This window comes from Ostrinia nubilalis, chromosome 15, assembly GCF_963855985.1.
Source record: "Ostrinia nubilalis chromosome 15, ilOstNubi1.1, whole genome shotgun sequence".
Taxonomy (NCBI): Eukaryota; Metazoa; Arthropoda; class Insecta; order Lepidoptera; family Crambidae; genus Ostrinia; species Ostrinia nubilalis.
This window is the reverse complement of record NC_087102.1, coordinates 7,206,911-7,226,405: the sequence shown is the minus strand read 5'-3', so window position 1 is coordinate 7,226,405 and position 19,495 is coordinate 7,206,911. Positions and strand designations below refer to the sequence as shown.

Below are 19,495 nucleotides of genomic sequence, written 5' to 3'. Positions count from 1 at the left end.
GCAGGCAGCGAATTGCAGTCCCTAGCTGTTCGCATTATAAAAGAGTCATCGAAACGCTTAGAGCCTTAGAAAGATACATCGTAACGGTCCGTATTGAGTTGATACCCAAACAATCAGTTTGTGTCAACCAACTCTATATCCCAATCACCTCTGACCCTTTCCACCTGTAATAAAATGTATGTACACTACCTTAATCGGAATATATTTTTAGACCTACGTTTACGATAGAAAGGCTGAACAAAACAGCCTTCCCTTTATTTGCGTATTACCCAACTCAAACATCGCGGTCGTTTAAAACCAGTGTTTATTGTATCCAGGATCAGTTATAAATAGACTTATTTCACTTTATAAAGGTTACATTAATGCTACAAAATCTTATAAGATGAGTCATAAACGTTTAAATTAAAAGTAAAGAATCAATACCACGAGTAACTATTAAATAAATATATTAGTATGGCTTAAAAACTTTTTAGCAATTATTTGTATACTAAATGAATGTGAGGATATATTTTTATGTGGGTATTTTAACAAAAATAAACACTCAATTAAGTAATTGAAAAAGTTACAGGTCCATGAGTCCATCTTTTAATTGAGTAGGTACTCGACAGGCTGCGTCCACTTTGAATATGAATGCAACAGAGATTTACAATTTGAGCCTTGACACCGAATAAAATAATATTTGTAAGTATTAGCACAGAATAAAATAAGTACTGTAGTAGTGTAAAATGAAATGTATAAATTAATTTATATGAAAAGTTTGTTTCATGCATTTATTTATCATTTATTCGGAGCACCAAGAGTTCAAGCTCATGTTACCAAATGCTTGTTTTGTAAAGTAAATAATGTCTATCATAATACCACGGTCCACGGCGAGGAAATGTTTTGAAAGTTAACATACTGAACCTGTTGAATACTGGCAACGAACAATATTATGATTTGTAAACGAATCAGTGAACTTCTACACCTTTAAATTATGTAATAAGTAGGTAGATTGAAAAAAGTCCAGAAGCATATACTCAAATATGGATAAAGAATTACCTACTAATTTTCCATATGGAATTTACTCCCAGTTTAGGAGAAAATAAGTACTGTGTTAATTAATGAAGTCAAAGGCTGGGTTGCACCACCTAACTTTAACGGTAACTATAACGAAAACCGGTGCTTTTTGTATGGAGATTAACAGATTTTTGACGTTTGTTAAAGATAAAATAAGATGGTGCAACCCAGTCTTAGTCAACTATTTGACTGTTCTAGAATATAACAGCTTATTCTCTGAAGTAATAACAGCTCAGAAGATTGTGTTCCACTTGCTGTAATAATAACATTGTCGAGTGTATTAGACACTGTACTCACTTGGTCGTAGTGTTGTAGAACTAGCGACAGTTAAATTATCTATAGTAGAAATATGTTTCAAATTGTTTTATTATGAATAGTCTCACGATCTAAAAAACTAGTATTTGGTTGGTATAAGTGTGTTATTTATACCAACAACATGTTATATTATTGATTTTTGTAATACGAGTATTATCGACTCTTTAAAAACCTTAAAAAAAGGAGGAGGTTCTATGTTCTACTGTAGACATTTTGAATCAAAACGGGTCTAGTATTTCATCAAATCTGCCACGTGTTACTATTTTTAATCCTGTGGAGTTACTGACTTAAACTATCGATTCAATTTCTCAACACTACTGCATTGCTATCAAGTAAGTGAAACCTAATACGAATAAAATAATATTCTGCTGCTCACTTTTGTGCTTCACCCGAATGGTATCCAATTAATTAAATAAAGTCAGAGTCCTAAACGATCAATGTAAAAGCTTTTATTTGGCTTCATTTAAAATATATGTCAAAGAGCCGTTAAGTACCTCTTTGACCTTTGACGTCTTGGAATAAACTTTGTTAATCCGACTAAGTGTCGAGGGATTCAAAACCCTATGCGTCACAAGCTTCGAATGAGTTCGGATTTGGGAAATAACTGATGAGTTTGCCAAATTTTGACGTCATGAATTCGCTAGGGAAAAGAAGAACGATTGAATACATTTTGTTGTGTTGTTTTGTTTTATTTTGAATATTTTAAGATCAGAATCTTTTTATAAAAATTTAATCTATTTGTTAAAAACTTTTTTAAAGATTTGAAAAACTATTGAAAAAATACGAATTTTTAGAGGACTACATTCACATGTTTTCTGATTGTTTGTAACTGTGAACTTTTCTTGGAAAATGCATTGTTAGAACACACACTACAACACCTAGAGACTAAATTACATTCTCAGCCCACGTTCTGATTCTAAAATAGTAGTTCTGGAAATGAGTTGCGGAATTATGGAACCCTTTTTCTCACGAGATTTTCCTTCCAGATTCCGCCTGGAAAACTTGAGACTCTGACCCTGAAGCTGTCAGTTCTGGACATCGGACGAGTGGGGAAGGGGAAGCAGCTTATTGGACACATCATACTGCCGCTGAGCGAGCTTGAAGGAGTAGCTCCAGATGAAGAACCGCAGCTGTACAAACTGGACATTGAAAAGGTAAAGAGGTTAAACAAATATATCGTTTTATGACATATCTGTAATGGAAACAAGACACCACGAGATACTGATACTATCCCAATATTTTCCAACCTTTTCATATTCAGCGAAACTACCGATGTCATCTCCATGTTGTTCGATCTGTCTATTTGTCTCACTCAAAGCGAGATATCAGAATTTGTGAAAGCGACAAAAACAGAACGCGTTATGGAAAGAGCTATGTTTTGCGTTAGATCCATAATGAGTCTATTCCTAAAATACAAACCGCTCTTCGAATTGCTTAGTTGCAGTGCTAGAAATGCTTGCAGAACTGACCACTATAGTATATATATAGTTTTCAAAAGGCGACCCCTGGAAGACGGAGCGGTGGTAGGCCTTTGAATTCAAAAAACTCAGAGCCTCTAGCTGTGAGGAGGAAGAGGCTAATGTCCAGCAGTGGACTTTCTAGAGACTAATAATGACAATGATGATGACAAGTGATAACTGAATAGATTGATCTTTCATCTCACTGATACGAATGTGAATTGGATTTCATATTTTCCTTTGTTCTCAGGAGCTACAAGAACCTACGTCTGATTTGGGAGAGATATTGGTCTCGCTACTCTACAACGAGAATCTGCATCGACTAACGGTTACCGTCATAGAAACACGAGGACTAAAGGTAGGTCACTGATGATACCAATGATTAATGTGCATGATGATGATTATTATAGTGACGATGAACATGAGTAAATTTTAGAATTGGGTGTATTTTTATGTTAGGGTAATTCCAGGATACATGCCCCAGTGGGATAGGTGCCGCGATTTCAAGTTCACTATGTTACAACCAACTTAGCCTAAAGTTATTGTACGTATAATAGAAAGGGACCTCCCCGTACCACTTTGAGCCTCGAAAACCATCAAAGAGTGCGTTCGTTTAGCCAGTGAGAGCAAAAATCTTCCGCGGCCAGACCTTATCGAGCGTCGAAATAATATTGGTAAGTATCTTATAATGGATAATTTTTTTGTCAGTTGTAAAATGAAGCAGATTTTTATATAATTTGATAGACTATCTTATGAATTATACGGGATAGCTATGTTTAATTCGATTTTTAGTGTTATTATATTTTTTATTAAAAAAGGCACCTATCCTATGCTAAAAGGATAGTTGCCAAATTTTTTTTGGGTATAGATGCCCTTAGGGCCATGTCCCATGCACCTAGGGGCATCTATCCTAACCTGCTCTTTTTGTCACAGGTAGCAAGTAAGAAGAAAAAAAGAATGTAGTACGGTTAACCTTAGGAAAGTAATAAATAGGGTGCCCTTCTGATCGAATAACCTTTTTACCCGACTGCGCTAGAAGGAGGGTTATGTTTTTCGGGTGGATGTATGTATTATTTTTAATAAAAAAATTTAAATTAACAGTCTTAAGTAATAATACTTGGCTTGTTTGATTACAAAATGCATTTTTAATCCTTAGAATTCAAAAACTGTATTAACGAGTCATCTATCCCTGCATCAGGCATCTATCCTTTGAAGAAATCATACAGTGAGTCTTCTATCCCCCACATTAGGCGTCTATCCCACTTTTAAGAGGTCAATTAAAATGGTATTTACTCAGAATCGGTATAACTTAAACTAAAATAATTATGGTAATATCATAGACGAAAGACCAAAGTTTACAGATACTAAGATAAAATTGTTGATAAAAACTTACTGACTGAGTTATAAAGCTGTTTCAAAAAGTGGGGCATCTATCCTGGACTTACCCTATTTTACAGACGTAAAAATACAAAACTTTTAGATTATAGGAAATAAAAGAACTTTTAGTATGAAACAAATCACAATAAAAAGAAACTTTATGAATGAATCTTTCAGTTAAATGACACAATTGAGTACCTAGATCTGTTTCAAAGACAAAAATCTCATTGGATTTGTCTCATATTCAGGGAATGTACTTCGCAGGGAATGTACTGGTATCATGAGTAGAGTCTTAGTTCAAAAAGATGCGAACGATTAAAATGTCACCCTGTTTAATTAATTATTTGGTTTAAGTCCTAGCAAATCACAGTTACGAATGTCAGAAGTCCTATTGTAATGATGTTGTTTGACCTTTTCTGTAACTGTAGATTCTCAGTGATTGATCATTCACTCCCGTTTGTATACCAGTTTACCGCGGTTGGAATAAGCGATGACCGCAAATGGATCTCAGCAAATGAATTGGCTTCATTTTCAGCGTCCGTTTTTGGGAAACGTAACACTCGGGAGATTATTTAACCAATTTACAATGGAAAATGTTTGCCTTACGCAAAAATGGGTAAACATATCGGGGGATTTTCGGGTTAAAATAAATAGCAACTGTGGAATCATGTTACATACCTACATTACTTGTTGCATACATGTTACATACGTTACATACATTACTCGTAATTTTGTTGGTAAATAAAGCTACATTCTCAAGTTTTGCTAAATATAAAGCTTACCCCTGTTATTTAAAGCCTAAAGTTCATACTTAAGAGCACGCTCAAGATAAAAATCAGTACTTAATTCAGAATCCGATGTCTCACCTATACTTATTTTATGAGAATGATCTTGATGGAGTATCGTAAGTATATACATATACTCGTAAGTAAAAATACTATCATTATTTGTGTCGTCTGGCAATTTGTACGAAAGCCTTTCAAGTCAAGTACCCACCTAATTTTTCCTCGCCTCTCCGATAACTTTGCCATATCCCAAACTCTTACAATAGGGTCCGAAAAACTTCGTCTCCTTGTAATCAAGACTAGTTCGGATAGTTTATTTGAAGTTTCTTTATTGGAGGAATTCATACAAAAAACGGTTCAAATTCGGGTATTTTCTGAGTAAGGACTTGTCATTTCTACCATACCAACACAGTTACTTGTTAATTTGAAATTGAAATAGACATATTTTGTGGTGATTATTATTGACATCGAAAACTTACTTACAACCAAGCCTTTCAAGTACCAGTGACTCGAGACACAAAAGAAATCAATTATTACCGCGGTCTCTTGCGACCACTTAAGTGTTCCACGGGGTAATAGGCTTATCATAAAGGAACTAAACTAGACATAGTAGTACTGCATTCCTTGCCTACAATCAATATCAAAGCAGAACCAAACACTAAAACCAACATCTGTCCACAACAGCTAGACCCATCATCGCCTAAACGTGAGATGGTGGTGCGGGTCACGCAAGAGCGGGCGTGTCGCGGGGTGCGCGCGCGCCGCACCGCCGCGGTAGAAGTTGCAGACGACGGCAGCGCCCTCGTCTCAGAGTGCTTCCACTTCAGATTGAGGGCGGATGAATTGCACACTACAAGCGTGACGGTGCAGGCTTTGCAACCACACTCGGCGTGTGCCAAAGGTGAGTCATCTATGGCTACCTCAAGGCAGAATACTTTAATCTAACATTGAGGATAATATGTAGAGTTGGCGAATGATGGCAGCGCCCTCGTCTCAGAGTGCTTCCACTTCAGATTGAGGGCGGACGAATTGCACACTACGAGCGTGACGGTACAGGCTTTGCAACCGCACTCGGCGTGTGCTAAAGGTGAGTAACTATATCAGCAATATAGCACAGCGACCAAAGCGTAAATGGTAGAGGTAGCGGACTACGGCAGTGTCCTCGTCTCAGAGTGCTTCCACTTCAGATTGAGGGCGGATGAATTGCACACTACAAGCGTGACGGTGCAGGCTTTGCAACCACACTCGGCGTGTGCTAAAGGTGAGCAATCTACAGCTACTTCAGCGTATAACAGCAATGCAATGGTGAGAGAAAGAAGTCAGAAAAAAGATGCTTTAATTTGCTTAAGATGCTTAAAGATGATTGAGTATAGCTGGTGAAGGTCAACAGACGCACCTGGTTTCGAGCAGAGCAGAGCCGGTCTTTGTAAAAATCCTTGGGGGAGACTTGTGTCCAGCAGACGACATTTAGCTGAAGTGACGAACGAGCCAGTAGTAGTAGTACAGTAGTTGTAGCCATCAACAACCAAACAAGATTAGGGTAACGATAACTTAGCAATGTAACACGCAATTTGTCATAAAAACACCTACTAAAAAGAACATTGTTAACTGCGCTATAAAAGATATTATCGTGTAACGAAACACGGCGTGAAATAACGTAAGTTCCACGGGCGTCGTTTTAGGGCTCGCATTATTAATTCATTGAGTCTGCGAAACATTTTAACGCTCTACAAACAAGCTTTTGAATTAAAAAAAAGTTATTACAAGACACGTATTATAAAATATGTAGGTAGGTACTAATTTCGAATAATTCACGTGGGAAAATCCTTTTTGCGTACGCCAAAGCAATATTTGCTGAACATGTAAAAGTTGAGAAGTGACATTCTACATTAAACATCAGTTATACATATATAATTAATCAGCAACCCTTCCTGAAATTTCACACCTAAAACAATAACCTCGGGATTACATTTATTGGATATTCTCTAAATTCCCTCGAGTACAAAAAGTCGTGTATGTAGAGGAAAGGAAATAATGCAAATATACCTAACGTTTAAAGGTAAAAAAAATCATGTGGTTATCATATTTTTTTAATTAAAAGAATATTGATATCATTATGTTAAAACGAGGTCGCATTTAAATAAGTAAAACTCGTATTATTTGATATTACAAAATTAACTGTTTCCGCAAGTGACCGCTAAAGTACAAAAATAACATTAACGAGTCCCAAACACATTTGAAACGACGGTCTGTGACGTCATCTGCCCATTTAAAGGAATTTGAACAGAAAGTCAACCTACAGACATTTAAAACCCTCATTCATAAATATAGCTCTAAAGGATTTGCCACACTGAATGCGTTATGCGGTCTGCGGTAAGAATAATGTTAATACATCCCACATCATGTATGAACAACATTGTCGGTTAGGCCAATCGATTATAAGCGGTCCAGACAAGACAATCTGTCAGCGGTCGTGACGAGGCAATGTTATTTTTTTTTTAGATAGCATCTGTTTCTCATATAATATAAAAAAATTTTTTCGAGAAGTCAGATAGCATCTGTTACATACAATATGACAATATAACTCATGCATTTTTGCAAGTAGGCTTTTAAAAAAGCATTTTTACACGTGCCAGTATTAACCCTACCATGCTGCAGGACAATAAATGGGCCAGTGCTGAGAAGAGGCAGCGCAATAAAGTCTGGAAGACCGATAATGTTCTTCATTACATGATGCGGGCAGCGTTCTCAGTTTGACCTGACAGCTGATCGCAGGACGCATCCAGTGTGGCAAATCCTTGAACGTATTAAGCTCATAGCAAATTCGTTCGTTCGTTCGTTTCAGCCTAATGTAGTCCACTGCTGGACAAAGGCCTCCCCCAAGGTTTTCCACAATAAACGGTCCTGCGCTGCCCGCATCCAGGCTCTTCGCGCGACCTTTACCAGATCATCGGCCACCTAGTAGGAGGCCTGCCCAGGCTTCCTACATAGCAGACTTATCAACTCGGAAAGGGACCAACACCGTATCGCCCGTGGTAACGCCTTTCGCGTGCTGTCATTGCCTTTTGCGGGCTGTCAATCGCGAGGTGAGGCGTTTACGTTACGGTGCGGATAAGTATGCGTTGCAGTATGGAGTTTCATACAAAGAATACTGACCGCCTCGAGTTGATACAGTTAAAATTCCTTTCTGGGTTGATTAGTGTGCTACGTCCTTTAATTCGTAAAGTTTAAGTTATAATTAGGGTTGCCTCTCCCGTAATTAACCTCCCACGTTGTTTCAGATCGGCTCCTCGGCAAGTTCGTTCTCGGCTCGTACATGTTCGCCAGAGGGCGCGCGTTGCAGCACTGGAACTCTGCGCTGGCAACACCGATGGAACAAGTCAAACAATGGCACCCGCTCACTAATTAAACTACAAACAGGCCGTAACATGGTGAGATGGGCAACCCTGGTTTCCTGTTGCTAGGTATTTACACGTTTTGTTTGTTAAATTTATTATGTCTCTTATGATTTAATTGATTAATGATTTTAATAATATTTGAACGGTTGTTCGTGTGAAAGAGAGGATCAGTATTCAATGAGTCAACGGGTCTACTTCGTACTTGATTCGACTAAACACAGCTATAATATGTTACCTACATAAGTAAAAAATTAAAGGTACGCACTTGCTCTATAATGTACAGATTTTGTCCATGCAATTCGTGGCTATTTTGTTCTAGATATAATTTGTCAGAAATTAGAATTAAAGAAGATAAGTACAAATTCTTTCAGTAAAGTAATAAACTAATTTCAGAGCACCATCTCAGTCCTGTTACGGTCTTTTAGATAACCCGGCCAACGTATGAAATTGATAATGTAAGTTTAATAATTAAATAATGCGTTTTATCCAAGGTATTATCTAGTCAGTTTCATTTTATTGGGGTAATTTAAGACTACAAGATCTCACACAAATAATGTTATTTACTTCCCCTTCCCTTCGTTATTTTATTTACAATATAACATATTCTATATGCATTAATGTGTAACTGTAGATACTATAATTTTATACGTCATGTATATTTAGTTAAAAAGTATATGTGTAACATATCTAATATAATAAAATAAGGTTTAGTAAATTGTCTATTTATATGAAGTCACTGATATTTTTGTATCTCAAGTTTACACACTTTAAAGAACTTAAAAAGTACTTCGCTAACAATCTCTTAAAATATCAACTTAGTATTTGTATTTAAAACATCTACGGCAGTATTTTATGCTTTTAAATAACTATTTGCCCAACTCTCTCTTATAATAAATATTTATTTTACAATTCAGAAAACTTTGCACTGACACAATTTAAAGCGTAGAGTTTCTTTTACTTCTTAATAATACTCATAAAATAATTATAAATGTAACTTTTATAATAATCATTTGCAAAATATGATACATAATATTAATGTAATATTTATAAATGTTTATTATTAGATGATATTGCCAATACTATTGACATAACTATACACATTTATGTATTAGATATAATTTGACATTGTGCATATTATTATGAAGCCAATAAACCTAACACCAAAGAAGTGGTGGAAATGAATAAAAGTATTTTATTTTGTACAAACCAATTGGTAAAAAGATATATTTAAGTAATTTTCTTTATTTCTTAATTACAAAGCCTTTACCTTCAAAGTGGTTACACTTGGGTCATGATAATTTCGATATCAAGGTTACTTTATTATGAATTCTTTAAAATCCAGCACCGTGCCCTACGTCACCTACGTACATTACAAAACACATTTTTTTTAATTTCTTCTCAAAATTCCATTCAACTAACATTGGTCTCTATTTGGCTCTACAACTGACGTGAACGCCTCAACTTGACCTCGACAGCTATGCCAAGAGCAAAGCGAATAAGAAGAAGACCATTGGTCTATAAAAATAACAGCAAATATCAAGCGCACTCAAGTGTCTAACATGATTGGAGTTAAAACTCTAACGATCTACAGTATAAAACTTCACTAGACTAGTTTTCTCGGAATCATAGCTTCCAGCAAAACATTTTCTTATGAAAGATTCAACGGCATGTCATATCTTCTACTAGAAAGGATGCGGAAAGCACTATAGTTAGTTAACTTATAAATCAATATTATGAATCGAAACATGAGTCGTCTACTTTTGACATGTTGTCAAAAGTCATAAGAAAGTACAAGTCCTGCCCCCCTAGACAAAACGCACTTTTTGATCGAATCGAAAATCGAATCCGTCGAAACTCCATACAAAAAAGGGGCTTTTCGACCACTTTTCGACTGGTTTGCGATTATAATTTGCACTTTGTCTAGAGCCACTGGACATGATTCTCTTCAAATACAGTCGCCGACACCAAGCCGCCGTGCTTGGTGTGTACAGTCCATAAGAATTATTATTAACTACCCTATACCATGACACTTCCTGAGTGGTAGCTAGTAGTAATTTTGCTATAGCCTGACCAGGAACATAAAAACCCTGGCATAGAGGCGCGTCAGTTGCATTTGATAGTGCAACACTGAGTACAGTCGTACCTGTGTTAAATTAATAGGCTAACTTTATGTATCAGGATTCAGGATTTCGGGCTAATTTGATATTTTCATAAATTAACGAAAAAATATTATTATAGGAAACCTGGTTTAAATAAATTAAATGAAACCATCAATCGAGCTAGTAGGATTTATTTTATTATTCATCAATAATCAAATTCAGAACTTGAATATTCAACTGCAATGTCTGCTCATGAACGCTTCAAACTCTGTACTTCTTTCCCAATTCCATAAAATTCAACACTTAGAAAGTGACAAAAAACTTTAAAATAGGTAGTTGAAACAAACCACAGCTAATTTTCATAGTGGACTGTACTATACGATAAACATGTCAGTCAATTTGACAACCTATGTTGGAAACATTATTCAATGAAAATATTGTCCGAACCCTTGGTATTTCTCTTCGACAAATACTTTAACACATTGTGAACCACTTTTCTTTCACGACTATAAAAAGATTTTAGCAATTTCATTCACTAAATCAATTGCGCACATTTAAAATAAAGTTTTTTTACACTTTGACAGCAATAGACTGACATGCAAGGTGACATGTCAATGAAGTTTTCAGTTACTGTTGCCATTAAAAGAAATTAGTACCATTAGTTTTCCGCAACATGGCGAGGGTTTTTATGTTCCTGGTCAGGCTATACACTGTACATTCTGATGAACCAAATAAACATTTTTTTCTTTCTTCTCTCAACATTCTAGCAAGATTCGTAACACATACTCGTAGCTAACCACTTTTGTGAAAATCTGCGCTCAGTTAATTAGTTTTCCTCAACCATAATTAAAAGTAAGAGCACTTAAAACACTTGAATCGTACAAACCCTTTTAGGCTCCTTTATGCTCACGACAACATGGTCTAACTCAATTAAACCCAAAATGAGACCTCTCGAGGAAAGCCTACCAGAAAAGGCTTTTATTTTTACGATAATATAATTTATGATGCTACTCGTATAAGGTTTACAAGCGGAAATTAATGGTAGGTATAGCCTGACCAGGAACATAAAAACCCTGGCATAGAGGCGCGACAATTGCATTTGATAGTGCAACACTGAGTACAATCGTACCTGTGTTAAATTAATTGGCTAACTTTATGTATCAGGATTCAGGATTACGGGCTAATTTGATATTTTCATAAATTAACGAAAAAATATTATTGTAGGTATGGTTTAAATAAATTAAATGAAACCATCAATCGAGCTAGTAGGATTTATTTTATTAATCATGAATAATCAAATTCAGAACTTGAATATTCAACTGCAATGTCTGCTCATGAACGCATCAAACTCGGTACTTCTTTCCCAATTCCATAAAACTCAACACTTAGAAAGTGACAAAAAATTTTAAAATAGGTAGTTGAAACAAACCACAGCTAATTTTCATAGTGGACTGTACTATACGATGAACATGTCAGTCAATTTGACAACCTTTGTCGGAAACATTATTCAATGAAAATATTGTCCGAACCCTTAGTATTTCTCTTCGACAAATACTTTAACACATTTTGAACCACTTTTCTTTCACGACTATAAAAAGATTTTAGCAATTTAATTCACAAAATCAATTGCGCACATTTAAAATAAAGTTTGTTTACACTTTGACAGCAATAGACTGACATGCAAGGTGACATGGCAATGAAGTTTTCAGTTACTGTTGCCATTAAAAGAAATTAGTACCATTAGTTTTCCGCAACATGGCGAGGGTTTTTATGTTCCTGGTCGGGCTATACTTGAGTTTAATTAACCTTTTTGCAAGTTTAACTAAGTGCTGGTGAACGCCAGACCTACGTAATTTTGGCAATCCTTGCCAGACAATCTTTTGAGGGTAGCTGCCAAAGCCATGATGAACCAAACTTCATGATGCACCAACATTCTAATCTATATTTGCAAACATTCAAACTTTCAGCTTTTATAAAATAATGATCTTAGGTTTTTTTTTTTCACTTTTAGTAAAATTGCTCTTTGTTCTCAATGAGAATTAACCTACATAACTTTTAAACTTAAATCCTAGCATCATTGCTGTTATGAATTACTTTGGCCTAGATCCAGTGTATCCCATCATGACTGAACATTTAAGAAGATTGTACATTTTTCAAGCATTACTTTAACAAAATACCGCTTCAATGTTTTTTGGTAACTGGGGCAAGTGCGTTGGTAGAGCCCTAAAAGCAACTTAACAAACATCATTATACTCATTATTTTAGCTTAAATTAGTCGAACCTATTTACAAGCGAGATCTATGAGGAGATCCGTAAACGAACTAAAGTCACTGACATAGTCCGACGGATTAGCAAGCTGAAGTAGCACTGGGCAGGGCACATAGTACGCAGAACTGACGGCCGATGGGGCAGCAAGGTTCTGCAGTGGAGGCCACGTACCGGAAAGCGCAGCGTGGGACGTCCACCCACAAGGTGGACCGACGACCCGATAAAGGTAGCAGGAAGGCGCTGGATGCAGGCCGCTACCAACGGTGCGATGTGGAAGTCATTGGGGAAGGCCTATGTTCAGCAGTGGACGTCCTGTGGCTGAAATGATGATGATGATGATTATTCGCAAGCAAACTTGGCGGCACACTGTAGCACATGAGGCGAAAAAAATCGGCAAGACCTGGAGCTTGATCAAACTCGAGGCTCAAGACCGAACGCAATGGAGGACTGTTATGGACGCCCTCTGCCTCATATAGGGGACATAGGACTTCAAGTCATTCGTGATTTTAAGAAATAGTCATGTATTTCGGTAACCGAATTCAGTATTTTATGACATTTTGGAATCGATCATTGCCTGCCTACAATAAATGGGTTACACAATTTTACATGGGTTAGACAATTTTTACATTCTATTATGATCTACTTTCTAACAGCTCTGTTACTTCGATAGTGTGTGCAGTGGAAGTTGATTAATGAAATATCAAGTAGACTGTAAATTAGTGATCTATTCGATATAAATTTACAATGACAAGATGAGACCGTTTAGTACAAAGTCATTAAAGAGAGTGCGTCAGGGACGTCTTCGTGGATGTTCGCTAGTATTTTGCGTCGCTGAATAAAACATTTTATTTTAATTTTTTCAATAAAAGTGAGTTTTATTTTGCAATTCTCTGCAATCCGACTATCCTAAAAATAATCCTGCTGATTGTCAAATTGATCCCTTCGTCCCGAAATGATCTCCGCTCACGACAGCACTAGCAACACCCACGTATCGCCTCAGTACATTGTGCAGTTCTGCTCGCCTACAATAAAGTTGATAATGGGACAACGACGCCTGTCATTTTGATAGAGTTTCATTACCGTGACGCAGACGGTTCGCAAAATGCGTGGGTGACGGATGAAATTGTATTGAGTATTGTTTCACACGTTTGGGAGCTTTAAGTTTACAATGAAATTGTCTGTATTTGGTTTTATAATGAGTTTTATTTATAGAGGTTCATTCACATACCTTGTTAAAGGAATTTAACATTTACGTGATTATTCTAAACCGATTTATTTATTAAGACCGTAGATGGATGTACAATTATTAGGGAGCATTTTACAGCTATTTTTATTAAATAATAACTACTATACTATATTGATAAAACAGTAACAAAGAATTAATATGCATGACGTAAACTCGATTTGACTTACCCAAAAACAATGTAAGTACACACACATAATGATATCATGCAAAAGTTATAATTACAATGAGTTTATTTACATTTAACCACTTAATTGTCAAATTCTATACAATTTCTCGTATTAAAATACTCTACAATTGGGTTGCTACAAAAATTACACCTCAAAGTTATTCAGTCATTCACTTCATTAATAATAATTAATATTTCGTAACCCTCAAAGCTGACAAAAGGTGTCATAAGCCCCTCTGGTATTATTCAACAGTTGAGCACGGAACCTGAAATTAACGCTGGCGTCTAAAGCTTCAAGATTCTGGGAAACTGTAAGTAACATTTCAATTTTGCTATCTAAGGATTAGTTAAATTAATGAATATACAGTCATGATGTAACTATTACTGATAGGCCTCCTTATACTAATCCCTTCAAGTACCCTGAATCGAGACAATAGAAATCAATTGATACCGCGGTCTCATGCGACCGCCTGGGGTACGGAACGGGTACGGGACGATAAATGTATAAATTTTTACTGGTTTAACTTTCTTTTCACAATTATGAATACCGTCAGTCATTTTCTTCTTTGCAACGAAGGGCAACAGTAGTAATAATTCAATAAAAAATATAGTATTTGTACTTTCATAAAAAAAGTACACATCTCTCTACTTAATAACTCGTTATTCCTATAACATTCCGCGTAAATGACTAAAGAACGTAACAAGGATAGTTTAGCCTCTGTTGCCCTGCCCATCCCTTCCGCCATTTTAATAGCGATGCTATAAGCACGTACCGAAGACATTATTTTTCCCCTATATCGTTATTGGACTTGTATAAGAAAACCCAATGATTGTCTCGAATTCGACATATTGTGCGCATCATACATTACTCGTATTAACTATTTCACCCTAAAATGCAAGAGTGAATCAACAAAAACAATTTAACTAATATGGACATTTCTTTAATTCATGAATTTCATTAATTGACAAGCTTTTACCAAATTAATATTATTAACATTACGTTGGTTCTCTTCCAGGTATACCTACACATCATTTTTTTTTTTTGAATGGACGCGCGCTGGTAGCTTGAGGAGCTTTTCCAGCTTCACCGGGCAGAGTGGCGAGTACAGAAGGTACTCTAGCCGTTTGGCGATCGTCGGTGCGCGTGCCGACGAGGCCAGGCTCGTCCGCGTCGGTCGCAGACCGACGTTCGCGATCGGGCCGTATCGAGCGCATAAGGCGCCCGATCAGTGGCGAACCCAACTAGAGGGTTGCCCACCGCGGTGTTGGACCAAAGTCCAGCCTACGGCGGGCTCACTCTAGTGGACCCGATCGAGGGGGACCTACACATCAAGTATAGCCAGTCCTATGTGATTCATAGTGGACAGCGAAAGAGTGACATAAGAAACTCGTTTTCCTTTGTCAGCTCATCCCTTACCAGAAATACAACTTAGAATGAGTATGCTATCTGCTATCGGTAATGGTCTTTTCGAACAAACGCTCATCGCAAGGGTTACATTTATTGCAAGCCGTTTGAACTTTAGGGACTTATCTATCACAATGTAACAGTTGGATCAAAGTCCATCAAAAGATCCGAAGATTAAAACTTAAAGTAGGTTATCTTATCAGATAAGGAGAGTATTTTTCATTAACTAACAGCTACTTCACTAATCGATGAAATTAAAAACTGACAAGGATTTGTCTAACTACGGTAGTTATTCATCTGAAGCATCTTTTATTATGAACTCAAAATAAATAAAGAACAAAAAGCTTGGATATTTTAAAACAGTCATTAAATCACCTTAAAAAACAAAAACGAAATAAGTTAACTGTGTTCCTAAGCATAATAAAAACTCCCAAAAGGACTATTTCAAAAGTAATCTGAGGAGAGACAGATACAACTTTTGCAACTTGCCAGTTTACTTTATTATTATGAGCAAATAAAACATCTATTTGTTTTGACACAAATAGGTAAATACCAAAGTATTTTGTCACACACTCGTAGCTTTCAGCTACGTAAATGCCAAAATACTGGTCAAAACTGAACAAATATTTTTGATTCGATTTGATTTGATGATATACCTACTAGGCACGACAAGGTATAAACGATCATAACTTCATCAAGATAAATAATAATCTTATGTTATTATTTTAGGTGCTACTTTACAAAAATAAATAGTCTCATATGCTATCTCTGTATTGGGTAACGATATAAGGCCTCTGTAACCCACCCTCTTGAGACCACTTTTTGGTCTCCATAGATCTTGGAGAACAAGATCTAACTAATTGGGGAGCTAGATAAAACTCTTTTCTATTATTTCGGGATACATAAAGTTCTTGCTATAATTTAAAGAAGCAGTATTTCTAGAACAACGGCAGCTTTCCATGATTACTGTACGTTTGTTTTTATGGAATGTAAACCAGCCATTACGTAGTATTGCCGCTTTCATTGACACTCAAGCAACATTGTACGAGAATAATGACCATTATACTACTGGAAACCTGGCTATAGACAATGTGAAATTTTAGACTCTATTCCATATAACTAAACAACATAGATATAACCAACTAGCTGACCCGGCAATCTCCGTATTGACTATGTTCATCAGCGGTAGCGGGAAGGCGCTGGATGCAGGCCGCCACCAACCGGCCATTGTGGAAATCATTAGGGGAGGCCTATGTTTAGCTGTGGACGTCCTATGGCTGAAATAATGATGATTATGATGTTCATTAGAAATAATATAGGATTCTAAAGGTGAAAGAATTTTTTAAATCTGTCCAATAGTTCTGGAGTCTATTCAATACAACCAAACAATGAAATCTTTCGTCTTTTATAATACGAGTATATTTTAGTGTAAGATAATTGTCTCCGAGTGCACAAAAACCACTTTTCAGAAGTGTTCTCTCACCGGGATCCAGTATACAAAATGACCTGTCTGTCACACTTAGTCATGAGATATTGTAAGCAGCGAGAAATATTTTTCGTAGAATAACCTGTTAACGTGAGAGAATACAAATACTTCAGCTATAGGTAGATATTATTTTACATAATACCATTTCTTCGCGGTGTTTATGAAGAAACAAAACACTTAACTATTTACCCGACTGCGTCAAAAGGAGGGTTATTTACTTCCATCGTATATTATGCGGCAGAGGAAACACCCCAGGTTTTTAGTGGGCCCACATAACCTGCCGTCCCCCGGCGGTAGGTATGGATAGGCCATTATCCTGGGTAAAAAAGAAAAAAAAATAGGTTGCAATAACTAAGGGCATAGTGTAACATAACCTGCCATAGGAGTCTCAAATGGCTCGATCACATCAATGGCTGACGATGGTACGTTTCCGTACGAACAATACGGTACGGTTCCATTCGAGTGGGTGCCATTCAGGCAAATGCCCTAAAAGCAATACGTCTCAATCACATTGGTTCCAGCCTTCGACGTCCTATAACCAAACAGGGAACTAAAGTGAACAATGTAGCGTGAGCACGCTCGTAGCGTCGCTAATACAGTAGAAAGCGCTTTCAGATAGCTGAAAGAGCTCTGAATTTCAGTTTTAGGTCGTAACTCATATCAACAGTTTTGTAGCTATCATAGTTCAGAATCAACGCACGCTCGTAGCTAACACGGAAATGATATCTGCAAGTGCCATGAATTTCTGCTTTGATCACTGAAATTTTAGAAACCACGTCAAAATTCCAGTAACTATGAAATCCCATAACCAAACCTGCGAAATTCACTCCAATACTAAATCAAGTTTATTGCAAGTAAACAATTAACTGTAATCAAAACATCGAAAGGGTGCTAATGAAATTTAAAGGCACCTGAAGCCTGTTGTACTGTTCGGAACAGGCCTTAATGGGCCTCCCATAAAATCCAGTGAGAAGCTGCTCCATTTACTTTATGGGGCGTCTGCCCTTTTCTCAGTACCTACTTAAGTGTTAGGCGAACTGTAATTTGAAGCAGGTACGGCCATAAATTGGATCCTTAATCACCAAATTGATTGGTAGACATTTTGATGATATCATTAAAATATAGATTTCCTGAAGTAAGTAACCTTTGAGAAGGTTAACTTAAAACTTATGATACGAATATTTAGGTATTCTTAAGTAAATACTTAAATACAAGGCTAAATAACATTTTATAGTATGCCATAACTTATTATTATTCTGTGGCCATGGTGATTGTTTCGCCATGATCTTTACACGAAATATAAACAAAAGTAATATTGAATTACTCTTAACAATAAACATTAAAATGCGAGATTAATTAATACATTCACACAAAAGTAACCATTTACCGATTTTCTTAAAAACGCCTAAACTTTTGAATGATTGGTGTAGGTTAGGTATGTCAATCCCAACTAATATTATAAATGCGAAAGTAACTCTGTCTGTCTGTCTGTCTGTCTGTCTGTCTGTCTGTCTGTCTGTCTGTCTGTTACGCTTTCCCGCTTAAACCTCGCAACCGATTTTGATGAAATTTGGCATAGAGATAGTTTGAATCCCGGGAAAGAACATAGGATAGTTTTTATCCCGGTTTTTGAAACAGGGACGCGCGCGATAAAGTTTTTCTGTGACAGACAAAATTCCACGCGGGCGAAGCCGCGGGCGGAAAGCTAGTAAGAAATAAATTGGTCTCGTTTTTCCATATTTTCGTGGACAAAATTCAATGTACAAAAATCCATTAAATCTTTGCAAACAATATTAATACCGATAATACGGTAGCGGGAACAAAACGTGATTTTTCGGATTCGTGTTCCAACAAAGGATGACGAATATTTTCACGTTACCGGAAAAACTGATATTTTCGATTCTAAGAAATGATTTCGGTAAACACATTTTAGGACGTACAGTCACGGGCATATTCAATTACATATTTGGTTGCAAAATCGCACTTATTATCACCACAGTAAGATTATTATTTGCGGAAGTATAGTTGGATATGCGGTCCTGTCGTCAGTACTTATGTTACCTACGTAAATTGTCGGAACTCAACATCAATGCAAATATCCCCTAAATATCCTTACATAAATAATTTTATCGCACATTATACGGGATGTTGGTACTAAGGTACAGGTCTATTCTTTGATAAGTGCGCAAATGCCAAGGGTTGATTCAGCTACTCTACTCAGAAAACCATTGAAATCCCAAAATTTACCTGTCGGTACCAACTCACATTGCTATTTAATACTATTGGGAAAGTGTTTGCTCTGTTATACTTAACTAGAAATAATTGTTGTTTCAGCACCAATCTTAAACAAAAACTGTAAGTGATTCCATCCACTAAAGAGGAGGAAGACATTTAAAAACGGTCTTATTATAATGTAAGTAATGTCAAACATCGTTTT

General features: G+C 36.5%; 1 protein-coding gene across 3 annotated transcripts in view; it reads left to right on the top strand.

Annotated features, from left to right (window-relative positions):
* The window catches only part of LOC135078846 (synaptotagmin-15-like), a 102,177-nt gene extending 93,193 nt beyond the window's left edge, over positions 1 to 8,984 (top strand). For all 3 annotated transcript variants that reach the window (XM_063973409.1, XM_063973407.1, XM_063973408.1), the window contains exons 9-12: positions 2,358 to 2,525; positions 3,079 to 3,186; positions 5,675 to 5,891; positions 8,272 to 8,984. In XM_063973409.1, the coding sequence (XP_063829479.1) occupies positions 2,358 to 2,525; positions 3,079 to 3,186; positions 5,675 to 5,891; positions 8,272 to 8,399 (621 nt within the window). In that variant the 3' untranslated portion in view covers positions 8,400 to 8,984. The remainder of the gene's footprint in view (positions 1 to 2,357; positions 2,526 to 3,078; positions 3,187 to 5,674; positions 5,892 to 8,271) is intronic.
* Positions 8,985 to 19,495: the final 10,511 nt, after the last annotated feature.